Below are 21,213 nucleotides of genomic sequence, written 5' to 3'. Positions count from 1 at the left end.
ATAAATATATAATGTTTTGTCTACTTCTGCATTCTTTTGTAAAATAATAATAATAACATTGATACGTTAAAATTTAACTAAACCTCTAAAAGAACAAACAGACGTGTATGTGCAGAAAAGTATGTGTAATTGTTTTCATTTTTTTTAATCAACCAAATATTTAGTTTGAGCATTGACAACTTACGTTTGTCTTCAACAATAGCCACCTGTGCGCGAGCACGCGGAAGTGCGAACTTTTATTTTGAAGGGGGTGCTGCGCTCTTCGCTCCTCCATTTCAGAGCTGTTGATTGCTGCTGTGTTCACAGCGCAGTGATGGAGCGGCTCTGAATTGCTTAGTTCGGTAATGCTTCTGCAAATCAAACAGTAGATTTTATCGCTCTCTGATCAAATCTACAGCAGCGGAGGAACAGTGCAGAGAGACTAACCTCCCTTCAGACCAGAGAGAGCATGAGAATCCGCTGCTGTTCGCAGTAGCGCTCGACGGACCACAGTGGATGCTGGTCAAAAACAGTGTAATAATGATTGTTTCACAGCACAACTGACCTCTTTATTCCGAGCACAATGCGGGTTCAGGTGGTTTTACGGAATAATGCACTGGTCGGTTACTACTGCATGAAGATTAAGTTGAATTCGTCTTCAAATGCATCAAATTCTTTCTTCAATTGTCCGGTCCACCTTAAATGGTAGCGCCAGAATGCTACGGCTGCACTGTTTAAGGCGGAACGGAACATACGACTGTGAAAACAATGTTAAAAAAATGTTATGTTAATGTGCTGCTCGTTTTCAGTCAGGGTGCTCGGAATAACGTTCAGAAATAGCTTTAGAGAACAAATTTTAAATGGTTTCTCCGTGTTCTTGATAGATCCTTCTCACTGACGGGTTTCCGTTTAAAAACTCGCTACGTGAGTCTGAATTAACTTACACTGACCTGTCGCCCATAGTGGTGACCTAAATTATATCTGGTCAAATTTCATTTTCATAGCCCACTTTAGAATGTGCTTATGCAGGCATTCTACAATGGATTTCCATTTGAGTAAAACGTGTGTATAATTTAATATGTTAAATGGATAAGACGTAATTAAAGCGATCCAAAACGCTATGATGGGAAATGTACAGTTCTAGAGAAACAACCGCCTTAATTATTTTTCATAGTGGTGGTGATGTGAACCAGAACTCAGAAGAGTTTGTCACTGTCACTAGTGGTTATTAATATCACTAGTATGAAGAAACTACAGGCTGCAACTCAGTTTCTCTCTTTTGTGCAACAAGTGTTTGGCATAATTTATTTGACAGTAAAGGTCATATGAATGTAAAGTCTGCAGTAGACCAACTAAATATACTGAAGGTCTTCACACTTCTCTGAGACACATTAAATTATCTGATGGTGACACTTGAACAGGAAGTGAGGTGTCCTCTCTCAAGCTGTTCTATACTCTTAGGTTATTAAGAGAAGATGAGCTCTCAGCAGTTTCCTAGGACACCTCTGCCTCCGTCAGGGGTTTCCCAAGGCCCTGCACCTGCTGGTACCAATAACCTCATGCCAGGAAATCAGACAGGTAGAAGAACAATACAGTTTTATTTCACTTGTGTGGTTCATCCATGTTTTAGAATGTTAAATCACTAATTTATGTTGTTCTAGGTGGCGAAGAAGGCAACAGAGAGCCAGATCACCCTCAGGACTCTATGGCCACTAGCAGTGCTGCTGGAGGGCCTTTACCTTTCCGTGATGAGAAGCAGGAAACTGTAGTGGTCAGGCCCTATCCTCAAGTGCAGCCTTCAGCCTTGCCCCAGCATGTGCCTATTCAGCCCAGTCCCACGGTCACTGTGGCTGCTCCACCAGCCCACATGGGTCAGCCCCAGCACCCCCCCTTCACAGAGGGAGCAGTGAAGGTACTTTATTTTGTGATTAATTCAATATTTGTGTTTCTCAGTTAACAGGCTGGAAGAGAATAAATATAGTTTTGATGCTGTATTTAATTACACATTTGTATTTATTCTGTTGTATTTAATATTCTTGCTCTATACAATTTCTAACATCTGTTCTCAAATGAATGAGACAGCAAGTTGTAAACAAGTCAGAACTGAACTCAAGTTGACATATTTTAAAATCACGTGGTCAGTGGTACTGAAATAGACGTTTTGTTTCAGTAATACAACTATGATAATCCATTCGTTATTGTAGATAGAAGAAATCATTTTCCATCCATGGGCTTAGATTTTACTAATGGCTTATTTATAGATTAATGTTCAACAAATTTAAATATTAAACAGATAATTCCAATAATTACAAAGCAACATTAAAAAATACCCTTTTTAGGTGTGTACATCTACACTTTTACACTTTACGTAACTATGAGCTTGTGACTTGTTGCTTTTACCATTTTTACCAACTTTTAAATCAAGCAATAATGTAAAACCTGCTGAAATGTATTAGTTATATTTATTTCAGAAACCATTCACACAGTACTACTAAGTATTTTCATTGAAATTTATTATTATTTTATTTTTTTTTATAAATTCCTTCAGGCTGGCCTGAAGCCTACCATGCCCAGTCGGCTTATTGCCCCAGCTCCAGCTTCTAGTCAAGGGCATATTCCTGGACCAGCTAAGGTGTCTGGACATATTACCGTTACCCTGGAGAGCAGTATGTCTCCAGCTTCCATCCCTGTGGCTACCATCAGTGGTCAGCAGGTAGGGATGCAACATTCTGTGGTGTGTCATCATATTATTATGAATTTTAAATATGCAAATCAGTTTTACTCAGTAATATTGTGTTATAATAAAAGTGATGTTTTTGGAGAATCCTGAAAACATCTGTTTTGTTGCAGGGACAAAGTAACTTGCACCACCTGATCATTAGAAGCAGTACTCCTGCACTGCAGATTGGATCTCCTGCTGCTCAACCTCACACATTCACTTCCCACTTGCCCCGAGGTAAGTTTAAAGCATGTTTTCCTGAGTTTCAAGGTGTATGTAAATTATGTGCCACTGATTCTATTAAATGATTGAGATTACTTCTCAATACCATAATTATGTTGCTGATGAAAGAAGCTAAATTATATACTATTTACTTTCTAATGCAGCTGGTCTTTGGTGAATTGTTAAATACGTTTGGTAAGATTTCAGTATGTTTTGATTAGGAGCTTACTACTTCAGGTTGACTGTATGTCCTCAGTACCTAAATAAGGCAGAGAATAACTGCATGTTAACTATGTTAAATAGAAAATAATTAAATATATTTAGTATAATACAGCCACAGCAAATGAAATTCCGAATAAGAAACATGTAATTGGTAATTTATGATAAAAACATTTTAATGTGGAATATTTCTTGTCCGTTCAACATATAAAAATAAGTAAAAATGTTTTTTATTGAGGAAATGTGTTGAGTTTTGGTATTTCATATCTAGCGTGTAAAAAAATAAAAAATAAAAGAAATCTGAAACAAGGGCGGCACGGTGGTGCAGTAGGTAGTGTCACTGGAAGTTGTGGGTTCGCTTCCCACTCCGGGTGACTGTCTGTGAGGAATTTAGTGTGTTCTCACCGTGTCTGCGTGGGTTTTCTCCATCCAAAAATACACGTTGGTAGGTGGATTGGCGACTCAAGTGTCCGTAGGTGTGAGTGAATGTGTGAGTGTGTGTGCTTCCCTGTGAAGGACTGGCGCCACCTCCAGGGTGTATTCCCACCTTGTGCCCAATGATTCCAGGTAGGCTCTGGACCCACCGCGACCATGAACAGGATAAGCGCGTACAGATAATGAATGAATTCAATCTGGCATTTTTATAGCCAGTTCACTGAAACAGTAAAAAGTATACACATCTGGAAATTAAATATAACCACAAATATTACTGGCACATTCAATGAATTTATGTCTTGATTTATTTGGGACTGTTGTCATTGACTGTTACTGTAAGGTGAATTCATTCCAGCAGTGTAATGACTCTCTCTCTCTGTGTCTTGTGTTTTCAGGCGCAGCTGCTGCAGCTGTCATGTCAAGTACTAAAGGCCCTACTGTTCTGAGACCTGCATGTGGAGCTAATGCTGGCCCAGGCCAGCCTGCAGCTGTACAACACATCATCCACCAGCCTATTCAGGTACTTACAGATCCCTGCATGAGCTGCTGTGTTCTAGTTATTTTTTTATGTTAACTATTATATTACAGGGTTCTATCTGATGAAGTGATTATTTGTAATGCAGTTCAAATTTAGACAGAGTAATACAAAGTTTACATCCTAATGGGGAAGAATTAGAATTTTAGTCTTGTATGGTCAACCATTCAAGTTAAGTATATTTGCTGGACCCCCTACCAGGCCGGCCTAGAAGAGGCATATTCGCTTACTGACTGACTGACTCCTAAAGTTAAAAGTAGGAACTCTTAATTCAGCTGTATTTCACAAAGAGAACTTAAGGTGGTGCTACTACACCATCTGTTGTTAGTTAGCAATATTTTACATTCCAGTTCATGAACAAAATTTGTAATTGTTTGGCATGTTTCCTCCAATATAAACTGGTTCGCGAACCAGAAAAATTTGTTCCCAGCTGGAACCAAACAACAGGATGTTCTTCAGCGATAACCATGACTGAATAATAGGAAATAAGGCAGGTGTACACTCCAATTGTGAGTTTCTGGGGCATTGGCCAGAGCCTCCGCTCAGCGTTGTTTAGTTCACAAGCTCTGCAGTACAGCTTGGAACTCAGCAATATTTACACACATTATATCTCACAGAGAAAATTTGTCTGCTGAATTTGTCTTATCTCAATGAAGGGAAGTGGTGGGGAGCCATTTTGTGGCTTTAGTGTGTATATAAAACTCCATATAGCTGTGCACAGCCTCCTTCACATGCTTTAAACGGTTACATTAAAAAATTAATAATTTTAATTCTTAAAATTAACAAAATGTTCTTGGTCTTCTTTGTTCATTGGTTGTAGATCATCTAGTATATATTTTTAAATAAAATTTACAAGAAAACCACTAATGCCGGTGTTATATATATATATATATATATATATATATATATATATATATATATATATATATATATATATATATATATATATATATTATGAACAAAACTTTGTGCTCCTTTTTTCATTTCTACATTTATTAGTCCTGCCCTCGTATTTTCTGTACAACACAATCACATAATAAAGACTACATGTAAACAGACACTGATATGAAGCACCAAAGCTTCTCCAGACCTTCCAATAACAAAGATATGTATTTTTGAGCTTTCCTGTTCTTGAAATGCCAGAAAAACCTTTGATAATGGCTGTATTACTAATGGCAGTCGAGTAAAACTAGTTTCTCTTAGCTCTTGCTGTTTTAAAACAAACTCTTGTTTCAACAGTCTCGATCAGCCGCCACCACATCCACTGCTGTCCTGCCCACTGTGGTCGCCCCAATTTCAGCTGCTAGAACCCAGTCTCCTGTCATCAGTCCTCCAGTAACCCATGCTGCAGAAATAGTACATGGGTAGGCTTCTTTGAAATTTTTAAACACTTTAGGACATTTTAGTTTAATATTGCCTATAGCTATTGTGTAAAGAGCTGTTTTATTTCAGTGGATCATTCATTTTGGGGAAGACAAACAAACATGATTATTTTTGCGTTTCCAGGCGACCTGGACTTACCATCCACCCACCCCCTGCCACTATCAGTATCCAGCGACCCCCGACTCCAAGAGACACAGCTACACGTATAACCCTGCCCTCACATCCTGCCATGGGAGCCCAGAAGGCTCAGCCCCCACACAATATAACTCAGGTCAGCTTTTTTTTAAAAGCCAGTTTAATTGATAGGGCTGCAACTAACAAGTACTTTTGCAATAGATTAAGCAGTTTTCTTTAATAGTGCATTGAAACATAAACATTATTTTTCCCAACACTACATAGCAGCTACTAGATACTAAGAGGTTTAAAATTTTGGCCAAAATTTATAGAAGCATTTATTGTTAATATATTTTATTTAAAATGAACAAGCATTAGAGACTGCTTATCAAAATTTGAAAATGAAAATTAATCAGCTTTATCAACTAACAGTAATCCATCTAAAAATAAAATAAAATTTGCCCGTGAATTATATTATTAAGTAGTAATGCATGGGCTTGATGAGGTGTCTAAGACAATAAGAATATCCTAATATGTAATCTTAATACTAATAATATATTAAAATTTGTGGCACTTCATGTTTTTCTCTACAGAAGCCTATATTTAGCACTGTGACTCCTGTTGCTGCTGCAACTGTTGCCCCCATCCTAGCTACTAATACTGTCCCGTCAACCACCACTACAGGTAGAGTTTTAAAGTTTTAAAATTTAACAAGTAAACATTTCTGTTAAGATCTGAGACGGTGATTAAAATGTTAGTTTCTTTTGCAAAAGGCTCTGCACCCCACACCCAAATGACCAACAGTACCATAGTTACAATGACTATGACATCCCACTCCTCCCATGCCACAGCTGTGACCAGTTCAGCTATCCCTGTCGGTAAGTTCTGGGCTGTAATACATGCAGATTGGAGATCAGCTGTTCTAAGGAAATGTCTCATTTGTGCAATGTTCAGCAAGGTGCCATGTTCTTGGAAATGTTGTGTTTTACAATGTCTATGTCTTTATTTCTCTGTATAATTTGTGAAAGTTTTGCAGGTTTTAATACATGTAAAATCTCAGCAATGTCTGATAGAATGAATAAAATCAGATTCCAGATGCATAAGACATAAACAGGCACCCATCCCTTTATTAATGCCTGATCAATCATTTCTTTGTTAGACTCTGATAACATGTAAATGTATGTCATGTGCAGCTAAAGTGGTCCCTCAACCAATTGCTCACACATCCCCTCGGATTCAGCCGGAGTATGCTGGAGAGAGGACCAACCTGATCCCCATCTCTGGCCACCGCTCCTCCCCAAACCCTGTCACTATGGAGGCCCGCAGTGACAACAGGTAACAAATGATTTCACAGAATTAATAACTGATCACATTATTGAGGCATTTGATAACGTTACACTTGCAGGAGTTTCAAACTTCAGTGTTTTATTTTATTTACATGTATTTTTGGACATGGTTTATTTACACTCTGATCCTTTTTGCCACTCTGTTTACATAGGCCGTCTGTGCCAGTCCAGTTCCAGTATTTTTTACCCACATACCCTTCATCTGCTTACCCTCTGACACACACCTACACCCCTATTACCAGCTCTGTGTCCACAATTCGCCCCTATCCAGGTAAACTTATCCTACTTGACCTTTATTTTTGTCTTTTATTCATGTTGCTGTCTGCCTGATATTAAGCCTCTTGGTACAGAATTAAATGTTAATAAATAAAAAAATATATATATATTTATGGTTTTAGAATGCAATTCAGCTAAATTTGTTATAATGGGCAAATTTAAAAAAATCTTAATAAAAATAAAATTTATGCCTACTAGCATTTTTCTTATAATGTGAAAGCTTTGCGGCTTGCACAAGTCTAGCATGCCTAATTAATTGTATCCAGTTTTTGGAAACCAATCTGGTTTATATTATAGTAAATATTAATTATAAATTTTGAACGGTGATACCAAATTTTGAACCACACTGTATATATAGGTGCTGGTCATAAAATTAGAATATCATGAAATAGCTGATTTATTTCAGTAATTCCTTTCAAAAAGTTAAACTTGTATATTATACTACCGTATTTTCCGCACTATAAGGCGCATCTAAAAAACTCAAATTATCTCAAAAGCCGACAGTGCGCCTTATAATCCGGTGCGCCTTATATATGGACCAATATTGAGCCACAACAGGTCTCGCAACTACGGTAAGCAGCCGCCTACTTCATTTTCTTCCGCGCGCGGTGCATGCTGGATATATACCGGTATATATATATTTCATTTCCATTTGTTTTTTATGTAAAGACCCCAAAATGGCTCCTATTAAGAGACACGCATATGACGCAGAGTTTAAACTCAAGGCGATAAGTCACGCAGAAGAAAACGGGAATAGAGCAGCAGCAAGAGAATTTAACATTAACGAATCAATGGTGCGAAAGTGGAGGAAGCAACAAGATGACCTACGCCAAGTAAAGAAGACTAAACAGAGTTTCCGAGGGAATAAAGCGAGACACTACATGTTTTACCTTAAACTACGCTGGGTTGTAATCTATTAATAAAGTTGAATTGACCTATCTGACTGTTTTGTTGACATTCCCTTTAGCGCAGCTCCATCTAATTGATGCATAACGTAACCCCCAGCCTCTACTGTAGCGTCTATTGTATGCGCCTTATAATCCGGTGCGCCTTATATATGGACAAATTTTTAAAATAGGTCATTCAATTAAGGTGCGCCTTATAATCCGGTGCGCCTTATAGTGCGGAAAATACGGTATATTCAGTATGTCAGAAAATTAGAATATTGTAAAAAGGTTCAATATTGAAGCACCTGGTGCCACACTCTACTCAGCTAATTAACTCAAAACACCTGCAGAGGCATTTGAATGGCCTCTCAGTCTTCTGTAGTTCTGTAGACTACACGATTATGGGGAAGGCTGCTGACTTGACAGTTGTCCAAAGGACGACCATTGACACCTTACACAAGCAGGGCACGACACAAAAGGTCATTGCTGAAGAGGCTGGTTGTTCACAGAGCTCTGTGTTCAAGCAAATTAATAGAGAGTCGAAGGGAAGGAAAAGATGTGGTAGAACAAAAAGTGTACAAACAATAGGGATAACCGCACCCTGAAGAGGATTGTGAAACAAAACCCATTCAAAAATTTGGTGAGATTTACAAAGACTGTACTGCTGTTGGAGTCAGTGCTTCAAGAACCTCCACACACAGACGTATGGAAGACATGGGTTTCAGCTGTCGCATTCCTTGTGTCAAGCCACTCTTGAACAAGAGACAAAGTCAGAAGCATCTTGCTTCCAAAAAGGACTGGGCTGCTGCTGAGTGGTGCAAAGTTTTGTTCTCTGATGAAAGTAAACTTTGCATTTCCTTTGGAAATCAAAGTACCAGAGTCTGGAGGAAGAGAGGAGAGGAACAGCATCCATGTTGCTTGAGGTCCAGTGTAAAGTTTCCACAGTCAGTGGTGGTTTGGGGTGCCATTTCATCTGTTTTCTGAGGTCCAAGGTCAAAGCAGCTGTCTACCAGGAATTTTTAGAGCACTTCATACTTCCTGCTGCTAACCAACTTTATGGAGATGCAGATTTCATTTTCCAACAGGACTTGGCACCTGCACACAGCACCAAAGCTACCAGTACCTGGTTTAAGGACCATGGTATCCCTGTTCTTAATTGGCCAACAAACTCGCCTGACCATAACCCCATAGAAAATCTATAGGGTATTGTGAAGAGGAAGCTGCAATACGCCAGACCCAACAATGCAGAAGAGCTGAAGGCCACTATCAGCGCAATCTGGGCTCTCATAACACCTGAGCAGTGCCACAGACTGATTGACTCCATGCCACGCCGCATTGCTGCAGTGATTCAGGCAAAAGGAGCCCCAATACTTTTCATGTTCATATTTTCAGTTAGCCAGCATTTCTAAAAATCCTTTTTTTTGTATTGGTCTTAAGTAATATTCAAATTTTCTGAGATACTGATTTTGGGGTTATTTTTGGATTGATTTTTATTAATTTGATTTATCATCAAATTAAAAGATATAAACACTTGAAATATATCAGTCTGTGTGTAATGAATGAGTAAAATATACAAGTTTCACTTTTTGAAAGGAATTACTGAAATAAATCAACTTTTTCTTGATATTCTAATTATATATATATATACACACACAGAGTACTGTGCAAAAGCTTTAGGCACATGCAAAAATATTGGAACGTATAGATGACTTCAAAAATAATGGAATTCTTTATTACTGGAAAGAAAAAGACAACAATGTGCTGTAAACATTAATAAACAAAACAAAGTCAGTATTATGTGACAACCATTTTTCTTCTTAAATGTTAGTCCTAAGTACAGTTTATACAGTTTTATAAAGAAATCAGATGGTAGTTTTACTGAGTGTCTTGGAGAATCTTTTTAATGCAAAAACTCATCTGCCTTCATTTTATATATATATATATATATATATACACACACACACATATATATATATATATATATATATATATATATATATATATATATATATATATAAAAACAATAAATCTCACAAAAGTGAGTACTGCCTCAGATTTCTGCAAATATTTTATTATTTCTTTTCATGGGACAACTCTACAGAAATGAAATGTCAATATAACTTAAAACTCAATATAGTCTGTGTAGAGTTTATATAGCAGTATAATTTTACCTTCTTCTGAAAATAACTCCTTGCACATCATGTTGGACGATGACACAACTGGGCACAATTTGGACATGTTCACTGTGAGGTGTACTCACTTGTTTTGCCAGCTATTTGGATATTAATGGCTGTGTGTAGTGTTATTTTCAAGAAGACAGTAAATTGCTACTGCTATACAAGCTGTACACTGACTACTCTTAAGTCATACACAAGTTTCATTTCCGCTTAGTGTTCCCATGAAATATTATATAGATTCATTACAAACGGTGATCTATTTCAAGCGTTTCTTCCTTTTCATGTTGATGATTTATGGCTTGCAGCCAATGAAAACCCAAATCTGTTATTTCAGAAAATTAGAGTATTATATAATTTAGGAAATGACTTTTAATACAGGAATGTTGCTGTACTGAAAACTATGTACAGTACATGCACGCAATTCTTGGTCGGAGATCCTTTTGCATGAATTACTGCATCAATGTGGCGTGGTATGGAGGTGATCAGCCTGTGACACGGCTGAGGAAGTTGTGGAAACCCAGGTTGCTTTGATAGCTGCCTTCGGCTCGTCTGCATTGTTGGTCTGGTGTCGATCATTTTTCTCTTGACAATACTATATAGATTCTCTGTGGGGTTTAGGTCAGGCGAGTTTGCTGGCCAATCAAGCATGCTGATACTGTGGTTATTAAACCAGGTACTGGTAATTTTGGCAGTGTGGACAGGTGCCAACTTCTGCTGTAAATTAAATCAGCATCTCCATAAAGCTTATCAGGAAAGGGAAGCATGAAATTCTCTAAAACTTACTGGTAGATGACTGCGCTGGCTTTGGACTTGATATAACACAGTGGAGCAACACCAGTAGATGACATGGCTCCTCAAACCATCACTGACTGTGGAAACTTCACACTAGACCTCAACCAGCTTGGACTGTGTGCCTCTCTATTCTTTCTACAGACTCTGGGACCTTGATTTCCAAATGAACTGCAAAATTTACTTTCATCTGAAAACAAGACTTTGGACCACTGAGCACCAGTCCAGTCCTTTTCCTCCTTGGCACAGCTAGGACACTTCTGGTGCTGTTTCTGTGTCATGAGTGGCTTGACACAAGGAATGAGACAGTAGCCCATGTCCTGGATACATCTGTGTGTGGTGGCTCTTGAGGCACTGATCCAAGCAATAGTCCACTCCAATTTTCTCCCCCAATTTTTTTGAATGGCCTTAACTTGACAAACCTTTCAAGGCTGTGGCTATCCCTGTTGCTTGTGCACCTTTTTCTACCACACTTTTTCCTAACTCAACTTTCCATTAATATGCTTGGATACAGCAGGAGGGTGTCAATGACTGCCTTCTGGACTTCTGTCAAATCAGCAGTCTTCCCCATGATTGTGTAGCCTGCTGAACCAGACTAAGAAATAATTTTAAAGGCTAGGAAACCTTTGCAGGGGTTTTGTGTTGATTATTCTTTTTTACTGAGATAATGGCTTTTGGGTTTTTATTGGCTATAAGCCATAATCATCAACAATTTAAAAGAAATAAACTCTTGAAATAGATCACTTTTTGTAATGAATCTATATAATGAGTTTCACGTTTTGAATTGAATTACTGAAATAATTACATTATTGGTATTCTAATTTATCAAATTATTTGAGATGCTTGTGTGTATGTGTGTGTTCTATGAATTTTTTGTTTATGGAAAAACTTAAGCTATTTATAAAATACTGTTTGTTTTTTCAAGATTAAAAAAATTGGAGCATTTTTCCTGCTGAAGTTTTATTTCTGCTGCATTTCTTCTATTGTGCAGTTTGTCTTACACATTTGGAGATTTTGATTACAATATTGGCTTTTCTCTTTTAATTATCGTTTCTTTTTTCTAGTCACTGCACAGACTCCGACATCAGCTCTTCCTGCTCAGGCCGGTGTGGGTGTGGCCACCACTGTGCATTTGAACCCCATGCAGCTGATGGCTGTGGATCGTATTGGACTGCAGTCTGCCCAGATTAGCACCCAGAATATTCAACCAGCTTCCATGACTGCCCAGGGTATTCAGCCTGCACCAATTGGAGTTCAGGGTCTGCATGCCACTGCACCAATCAGCACACAAGGGATCCAGCAGGCCCCTGTTGCTGCACAGCAGCCACAGCCAGAGGCAAAACCATCAGGTACAAATAAAGAACAAACATGCTTTCCGAGAATGCATTTCCTTTGGAATTAATTGTTTTTGTGTGTTTTTTTTCCAGCAAGTGTTGTTTTGGCTGACAGCACTGCGTTTGTGACCAACCCTATTGGTAGCACATTTAGCGCTACACAGCCTGTCACCACTGTGGTTCAGACACACCCCCAGGGGTCAGGCACAGGTGCACCCACACTAGGCTCCTCCCCCAGACCTAGCATCCTGCGCAAGAAACCTGTGAATGAAGGGTGAGTGAGCTTTTAAGTATTTTTTATTTTTTTTATCAGCAGGATATATTTAAAAGTGGTAATTAAGTTTGACACTTCAGTACTGAGGCTCAGTGTTCTGGCCCTGTATGACTTTATGCTAGTATTTTTGAAATCGGGTTTGTAAGTCACAAAGTATCAAACATCTTATTGAAAATATAAGTAAATAAACTATGCCTAAACCAAATGATTAATTACTTAAACAAGTACGTACCTGGTTTCTTTATGAAAGCATTTTTCCCTACACTTGTGCCTGATGATGGTTAACAGAGTTACCATGGTAAAAGTCTCAGTCTTGATTAACAGTTTGGTTAAAGGTCGATTGTGCACAAAAAAAACAGGCAACAACTACTGGGATTTCTGTCATTCCTATTCAGACTCTGTGTCTGTACCAGACAAAAGGATAAAGCAAAGTCCACGATCCTCATTCAGCTGTTCACTTGGAAAAAGAGAACTCTGTTATCCGCACAGGCCTAACTTTGCCTGCTTCAGCCAGAGCAGAAAATAATGATAAGCTAACCCAGGTTTTGTGGTTTTGGGGTGAATTTCTGGGACTGTGCATGAATATGGTTTTGGGGTGTATTTCTAGGGCTGTGCGTAAAAGTCTCATCCCAGCCCAGCCGAATGAGCCTAATTCTTGCAGAGTGGATAGTGGCGTAAGACTGGCGGGATCCCCAAGACCAGCAGGGTAAGCCCTGGCTGATGCTCCTTTTATTTGGAGTAATTTCATAGGAGAATAGGACTTGGATCGTTTATTTTATTTTTATGTCAGTAGTTACTGTTCTCATATGTGATGCCTTCATATTCTGATATCGGCCTTATATAAATATTGACCTTAAAGAGTTTAAATGTAGTCTAAATGTGAATTTTTATTTTTATTTTTTTGTCCCTCCCAGAGTCAAGCCCAAAGCTGATGTCCATGTTGCCATGACACCTCCTGTCATGGCTGCGGTGGAGGCACTGCCTACCCATGGAGGAGAGCAGCAGCCCTTACCAACTCCTACTCAGCACTTATCACAGGCCATTCCCACTCTTCTGGCTCCACCTGTTCCTACACCCCCTTCCCAACCAGCTGCGGTTCTGTCTGCATTGCCTGCTGCCATGGCGGTCACACCTCCTGTGCCTGCCTCCATGGCCAATGCTGTCGCCTCTCCTACTCAACCAGCAGCTAGTAGCACAGCGGCCCTTAGCTCCTCCCCCTCTGAGGTCAAAGTCAAACAGGAGGCAGAGTCAATGGACACATCACAGCCAGGTGCATATTTTTTCTGTTTCTGGTTATTGTAAATGCTATATGGCTGCAATTTTTGCCTGTTACTGTTACTACTCTTACTAGTATTTCAGCTATTTTAACTAATTATGATGACAGTATACATTAATGAATGTCCTTTGTAAAATGTTTTAGCAGGCCATGGTGTTGGCTTACCCTATTAATCTAAATTAAATCAACAAAATATAAATTAGATTAACACAAACATTTTTATGGCCTGTTTAGAGTATTATTTTTTTTTTACAGCTGAATTAGCTTGTAGTGTGAGTTAGAGGAACAAATTAAACACACTTTCCAAGTAATTTCTGCTATCCACAATTGAAATATGGAATAAATTGTTTACTCTTATGTCCCAAACACACATTTTAAAGTCTGTAAAAAATAAATAAATAAAACTGTGCTGCACCTAATATAAGCAGAATTGAATTAATTTATTTATTTTTTCCAGTGTAGACACATTGAATGTCCACAGTGACACTGTAAAATTTCACTTGTGTAAATGTTTTTTTCAGTTCTTCAATAAGTATGAGACAAATAAATCAACATTTAAAAAAGGGAGGTGGGATTTAGAGGGGGTCTTAATATAGTTAAGCCATTTTGATCATAATTTTACAAATTTAGCCATTTTCAATCTGACAGAGAATGTATTTTTCCTTTACATATCCCTTATTTACCCTCATATGTCCATATATATGTACATAAATAGTATTTACATGAGGATGAGCTATCAGACACCTCCTTGTTATAACTTTTTACTTGAGATTAATAGATTTTCCTACAAATATTTATCTTGTCCTGTTATGCTTTGGTTTTTCTCCCCAAGGAACAGTGCATCAAAACTCAGGAAATTAAATATTTTTCCAGTGTTTTGTGCAATTCTGTCCAAAATAATTTTTCAGATACTCCCAAAATATACAATATACAATGGCCAGCCTATTGAACCCAATTTAGTCTCCAAAGTTGTTGTTGAGTTATAACTGATAAATGTGAAGCAGCAAGTGAGCTTTCCTGGCAAAAGAACAACAACAAAAAAAAGATTATATTAATAATATTTCTTGTTCCTGTGCTTGTTTAAAAGAAAAAAAAAAATCTGTGCTTTTGTTTTGCAGCACTCTCTATTCCTTCATCAATGGTCTCAGGTTCAGGTTTCTCATCCCAGGCCACAGGCCTCACTGTGCCCCCTCAGCCTGGAGACCTCCTGCCTGGGGCCTCACCACGTAAGAAGCCCCGCAAGCAGCAGCATGTCATCTCCACAGAGGAGAGTGAGATGATGGAGACTAACAGCACAGATGAGGAAAGGGCCAGCAGCAGACCCCTTGGGAACAAGGCAGAAAAACAGGTGTCCCCTCCCAGGGAATATGTGGGTGAGTGACCTGTCATTGAGAAAAAGCTTTAAAATGTACTCTGACAAAGATTTTGATTTTGATTTTTTTTCCCCATCCCCTTTTAAGTGATTACTTTATTTGTTCGTTTGTCATAACTTGTAGTAACTGTTTGCTGTTTTAATTGTAATTTTTAGTAAGTTGAACGTTTGTCCAGCTCAGCAATAATAATAATAATAATAATAATAAATAGTAAATTTACTATTATAAAAATATTGATTCTTTACAGTAGCTGTAGTAAAAACAGCATAAAAGGAAGTGAATAAATGTATAGGGAAAAGTGCCATAGATATTTAAGACAATTAACTAAAAATAGGAGGGGAACATTTGTTGAATTTTTGACTTTATTTTACTGTTTTCATTGTCACATATGTAAAACAAAAAAGTGTATTAAATTGTATTGTAAACATACAGATGAAGAGGGTGTACGCTATGTGCCAGTTCGTCCCAGACCCCCAATAACACTCCTGCGTCACTACCGGAACCCCTGGAAAGCTGCTTACCATCACTTCCAGAGATACAGTGACATCAGAGTGAAAGGTTAGTGCTTCTGCTGAGTGAGGAGCAGAAATGGGAAAATATTTGTTTGGTGGAAAATATATAATTATGTATACAGACAGAGAAATGACAGTGATGTCCAGTAATTACAGTATCACAATTATTGGTTCATAAACAAATGTTTAATTTTTATTATTATTTTTAATATAAGGTTATTTTATTATTTTTTATGGTTGATTATGAAAGTTTTATGTTTTATTAATTTATATTTTAGATTTTATTTTATAAAAGTTTATTTTCTTTTTACTGCACTCTTAGTCTTCTTCTGCCAGAACATAAACATCAGTAATGTTATTTTGACAGTTTCATCCTGTGGGCAAACTGCCTCGATGGATCATTAAACACATCTGCTATTTTATTTTACACTCAGTATTTTTTTTTTTTTTCTTTCATAGACAGTTTTTCCATTTCAGTAGTGATTTTTTCCTCCTTTGAGCCAACACCACCAACCCCAACTCATTTTCATATATGAACTCCTGAAAAAGTTCAGAGTATCATGTCTGGACATTTTCTGGAGTTGACCATCCACACACACATATAGCAGATATTTTCCATGTCAGACGTGTTGTTACAGTTGGAAATGTTATGAATGGGTTATGTACGTGGCTGTGTGTGTGCAGGATGAAATATTAACAGCTCTATTCGTACCTGAGCTCAGTTGGACATAACCCAGACTTTGTAATGGGGCTGTCAGGATAAATTCTTGGTAATGTCTGGCACATATGTTATGAACATTTGTATTCACACACAGAGCCCCTCTTGGTTATTGTTCATGTGTGAAAGGCACTATAGAATGTTAAATGATTAGGCATTCTTCCTCTCTATGAAACTGCCATGTACACAATGTAGTGATGGGGAGGAGGGGCTCTTTGAAGTTCTTTGCCGGTTTAGGCCAGTTATCATTCTCTTTAATGCTAAATTTGAGACTGCTAATTCACCAGAGATGCTTTTGTAACTTTTCCTGATTTATGAATCTGTTAATTATCTCTTTCAAAAATAACTTAAGTACATTGCTACTTTTTGTGCTTAGAGAAGTCCAAGTCTGAATTTCCTTTATTTTACTGTTTAAAAAATAATATATATATATATATATATATATATATATATTTTTTTTTTTTTTTTTTTTATTTACCTACCAATGCATGAACATTTATTCGAAGGAATTAAAATGAATCATTGTAATCACTGCAACTGAAATCATGAGTGTATATGCCATACTAGAAAAAAGCTATTGCTTACTGAAAATTACCCTATGGTTGTTTTTAAAACTGGTAATTTACAGTACCTAACAATATATCATAAGTTCTATTACATTTTTTACCAAAACGTTTTGCTGGAATGCTAATATTCTAAAAACTAATATTTTGTGGATTTGTTTTCGTCAGAGGAGAAGAAGAATTCTCTTCAAGATGTGGCCAATCAGCGAGGAGTTGCCTGTCGAGCTCAGGGCTGGAAAGTGCATCTGTGTGCTGCCCAACTCCTGCAGTTGGTGAGTGCCACATGTAATTCTGCTCCACTAGTGTGCTCTGACCTTTGCAGAGCCAGGTTCTGCCTCCCACTGTGAAGGTTTTTACTGAATGTTTTTACTCCATTGTTTCTCTTTAGTTCATTCTGTGATCTTATTTCATTGTAGACAAACCTTGAACATGATGTGTACAGCCGCCTTACCACCCTTCAGGAAGGGCTCATCCCAAAGAAAAGAGCAGGAGCTGATGATGACCTTCACCGCATTAATGAGCTAATTCAGGTGGGTTTGAGAGGCGATTCTAAAAGCAAAAATTGCTTTTTGAAGTATTCGGGCCTTGAAATGTGAGATCAGGTGTCTAAAACCTGAAACAGCCAGTATGGGGTTTTTTTTTATGTGATTTTGTTACTGCCCGTCAGTTTAAGCTACATATCGATTGGAAAGTTAGACTCCTTAAGAGTAGAAATTTACTCTTATTGGTTAGGGCTGGGCTTTTAGATATTTAGGGTGAATAAAATTAGTGTAGAAAATGGCATTTTCTAGTATGATTTTACGTGGTCCGCATTCTTAAGCGGAAATTCAAATGTTAAGCGTCCTAAGCTTGTGCTATAAACATTGTTCTCAGCTTGGAGGCATGACATGTTAATGCATTGAGGGTTTTTGTGTTCTTTGCCAAATCTGACACACTCTTAGAACTAATATTTATTATCTTATAGGAGAGTGTCACATCTTATAGCTCAGTGTACTTCTCATATTTCAGACAGCTATTTGTCCACCATAGCTTGAGGTGGGCATTGTCATCAGGGGGTGGCAGTATTGGTTGAATAATATTCATAATGTGACATTAGTTAGTGTATACTTAAGTGCTGCTGTAGCAGGGCTGAACCAGAGGGTACTACTCGATATTGACCATGATTATTATTTTTAAAAATAATAGTCAACATTTTATCAGAAAGACTGAATTCATTTATTGTTACAAGGAATTATATTTCATATATATATATATATATATATATATATATAAAGAGGCTGGGTATAATTAAGTCATTGCTTCATGACTTTAATGGTGAATATGTAAATAAGTTTCATGGTTTCTTTTGCCCGTCTTTGTGTCTGTGATATCCAGGGTAATATGCAGCGCTGTAAGCTGGTGATGGATCAGGTAACTGAGGCAAGGGACACCATGATGAAAGTGCTGGACCATAAAGACAGAGTTCTGAAGCTGCTCAACAAAAATGGCACTGCCAAGAAGAGCTCCAAGTTAAAGCGCAAAGAGCGGACCTAGATGTGACTGGAGCTTCCTCTCATTTTCTTTGTTTTTGCACCAGATGGGTCAAGCGGAAATATTTGGTCTGTTATGTGGACCAGTAGGGTTTTTTTTATTTTTCCCCTCCCCTTCAGGTTGCTGTGCACAATCACCCAGTCTGTCACCTCATTTATATTCTTTTGAGCAAAAAAAGCAGGTTCTAAACCTTTTGCCTCCCCAAGACCACAAATTGAATTCACAAGAACTGCTTATCCACAGGAAATGCTGCTTAACAAAGACTAATATCTACTTACATGGATACAATCTCCCAGTTAGTCCCCCCCCCCTCCTGTTTTAGTATGGATTTTAAAGTGTTCAGTTGCCTTATTTTGATTTTGTAGTTATAGAGGAGTAGTGTTCGCCATATTGGACTTTGGATATCACATTCTCTGATTTGTCACAAAAATCATGGACTATGAACAGCTTTTTTTTATTATTATTATTATTTATTTTTTTGCTTAATGTTAAGCCAGCTGAAGCAGAGTATGTACAGGTATGTATCTTGGTATGCAACACACACAAATGCACTAGGACAGTGTGCATACTGTCCAAGTTTCAGTGCCTTCTATTATGAGTGTAACTGTAGAATTTGTGTGTGTTTGCATTGAAGAATCTCGAGAACGTCAGTCAGTTTGGAAAATATGCTCCTGAAATATTCAGCCCAAATTTTTATTTAGCAGTAAATTCTTACCATACAAATACCCATTCTATATATTTTTCCTATTCTTAGTAAGCAAATATTAAGCAGATTAGCTGAAGAGCAATTGGTGATGGTACATAGATGTATATGTACTTGAAAGAGAACAATATAATTGTGTTATAAGAATGTGGATTTTTTTTTTTTTTTCAAATTTCATCCTCAGAATAAGATTGTTGTGTAAATGCGTTTGACTTGCTGTTTACTGTAAGTCTTTATATTTTTTTATGTGGTCTGCGATACCCTTTTTTTGTGCCCTGTATATGTGGCTCTTCTTTTACAGATTGTAAGTGAATGTTGTGGTTAACTGGGTTTAAGGAATAATTTTGACTCTTTTGTACATTGTTTTTCTTTTTTGTTCTCTATATACTATTATGTGCTAATGCAGTAAAAAAAAACTACTGTATTTGTAGCTGTGTAGTCTCTGATTCAGATTTGCAGTTTTGATCAGTGGGTTTTATTTGTGAGTTTGACACTTTTAGCGGTACTGCTTAGAAAATATGCATCAAATTTGATTTATTTTTTTATTTTTTTTCCCCCTTTTACTTGGTTTTGTTGCAGATGAATGAAAACCACCCCCCAACACACACACACACACCTGTGTTAAGGAGCCACAGACTAAAATAATCACACATTGATCCTAGATTATTGTGTACAATGAGCAGTACTTTATTCTTATTGTGTATTGTGGAAGTCTTTTGAGTTCAGTTCTTCAGGTTTTCTCTGCAGAAGGAATACCATAGCAGAACTTGCACCAGTTCTGAGATGCAACTACAGACAGCCCACAGCACTGAGGACCATGTGCAGCAGTGGGTGAGGCCTGCTATTTAGATTCAAATGGATATCATTTGTGCCTAAATACAGTAGGTAGCATTTTATTAGTCTCAGCCACAGTTGCTCTGCCTACAAGTTGATGTATAGTCTGATACATTCAATGCACTATACTGGCCTCACTGTCAGGATTCTGCCAGTTGCATTCTGATTGGCTTTCTGTACCCATGCATGGTGAAAGATCAAACTCTCCGTAGACAGCCTGGCAATGCGAGACTAACATTGACATCTATATCATTTATGCATTTGTGGTTTAGAGAACTATATGTTCACAAGTAAAATATTTAAGTAGAATGACGACTAAAAATATATTTAGTAATATTATTGAAAGAAAATAAATGTATAATTATAGTACTAAATGATTGTTGCTGTCCAATTAAAATGTATCTCCATTTTTGTGGATTTTTAGTTTTCTGCATCATTCATAATTTGCGAAAATTTCATGATGAATTAACCAATACAAAAGCTCCAAAATTACTTGAAATAAAATAAAAATCCTTTTACATTGATGTCCATTGAAAGATGAGGTTTTTCCTTCTTCTGTAAAGTTACTATTGAGAGAGATAAATGTTTTTAATTTGACAGTGACAATAGTAATAATGTCAGTTCAGTATGCTTAAAATTGAAATATAAGATGATAGCAGATTATTATGTGAAGTTTGTTTTGAGCATCATACCGTTCAGCTCAGTCCAGTCCAATATCTATTATATATCCATTATCTATTGGTGTGGTGTTTTGAGTATTTGTGCTCTAGCTTTATATGCAGTGCTGTAAAGGGTTTTAGTGTAGAGTAAATCTTATCAAATCTTACCAAGCTATCAGGAGACTCTTCAAACTTTTACTGGTAAACTTTTAATAATGTTAATACTGTGCAGAAGTAATCACAGTAAATCCAAAATAGAATACTATAAAACCAATAAGATATATAAGATAATTTATTTTTCTATAAATTAAATCTTTTGTTCAGATTCTCCTTGAGTGCATGAATTTGTTCAAATA

The 21,213-nt window shown here is 37.3% G+C and overlaps 1 protein-coding gene across 3 annotated transcripts; it reads left to right on the top strand.

Annotated features, from left to right (window-relative positions):
* Window positions 1-304: 304 nt before the first annotated feature.
* On the top strand, window positions 305-19,788 carry sap130a (Sin3A-associated protein a). 3 transcript variants are annotated; one of them, XM_066666181.1, is made up of 21 exons: window positions 305-513; window positions 1,441-1,557; window positions 1,641-1,891; window positions 2,528-2,692; window positions 2,830-2,935; window positions 3,970-4,094; window positions 5,349-5,473; window positions 5,616-5,763; window positions 6,200-6,290; window positions 6,380-6,484; window positions 6,800-6,941; window positions 7,105-7,223; window positions 12,146-12,430; window positions 12,509-12,689; window positions 13,297-13,395; window positions 13,604-13,959; window positions 15,084-15,338; window positions 15,771-15,896; window positions 17,300-17,403; window positions 17,548-17,661; window positions 18,506-19,788. In XM_066666181.1, the coding sequence occupies exons 2-21, from the start codon at window positions 1,455-1,457 to the stop codon at window positions 18,662-18,664; spliced, it is 3,159 nt and encodes a 1,052-aa protein (XP_066522278.1). In that variant the 5' UTR covers window positions 305-513; window positions 1,441-1,454; the 3' UTR covers window positions 18,665-19,788. The 3 variants fall into 3 exon arrangements, with proteins under 3 accessions (XP_066522278.1, XP_066522277.1, XP_066522280.1); XM_066666180.1 differs by having other exon boundaries at window positions 2,528-2,713; XM_066666183.1 differs by lacking the exon at window positions 13,297-13,395 and having other exon boundaries at window positions 2,528-2,713.
* Window positions 19,789-21,213: the final 1,425 nt, after the last annotated feature.

The sequence above is a fragment of the Hoplias malabaricus genome, chromosome 3, assembly GCF_029633855.1.
Source record: "Hoplias malabaricus isolate fHopMal1 chromosome 3, fHopMal1.hap1, whole genome shotgun sequence".
Lineage (NCBI taxonomy): Eukaryota > Metazoa > Chordata > Actinopteri > Characiformes > Erythrinidae > Hoplias > Hoplias malabaricus.
This window is presented reverse-complemented; position numbering and strand designations above follow the sequence as displayed.

Coding starts and splice junctions, on each gene's coding strand:
- sap130a (XM_066666180.1), top strand. CDS start 1,455: ATGAGCTCTCAGCAGTTTCCTAGGACACCTCTGCCTCCGTCAGGGGTT. Junction 5,474..5,615: donor GCTGCAGAAATAGTACATGG/GTAGGCTTCTTT, acceptor TTGCGTTTCCAG/GCGACCTGGACTTACCATCC. Junction 13,396..13,603: donor GGATCCCCAAGACCAGCAGG/GTAAGCCCTGGC, acceptor TGTCCCTCCCAG/AGTCAAGCCCAAAGCTGATG.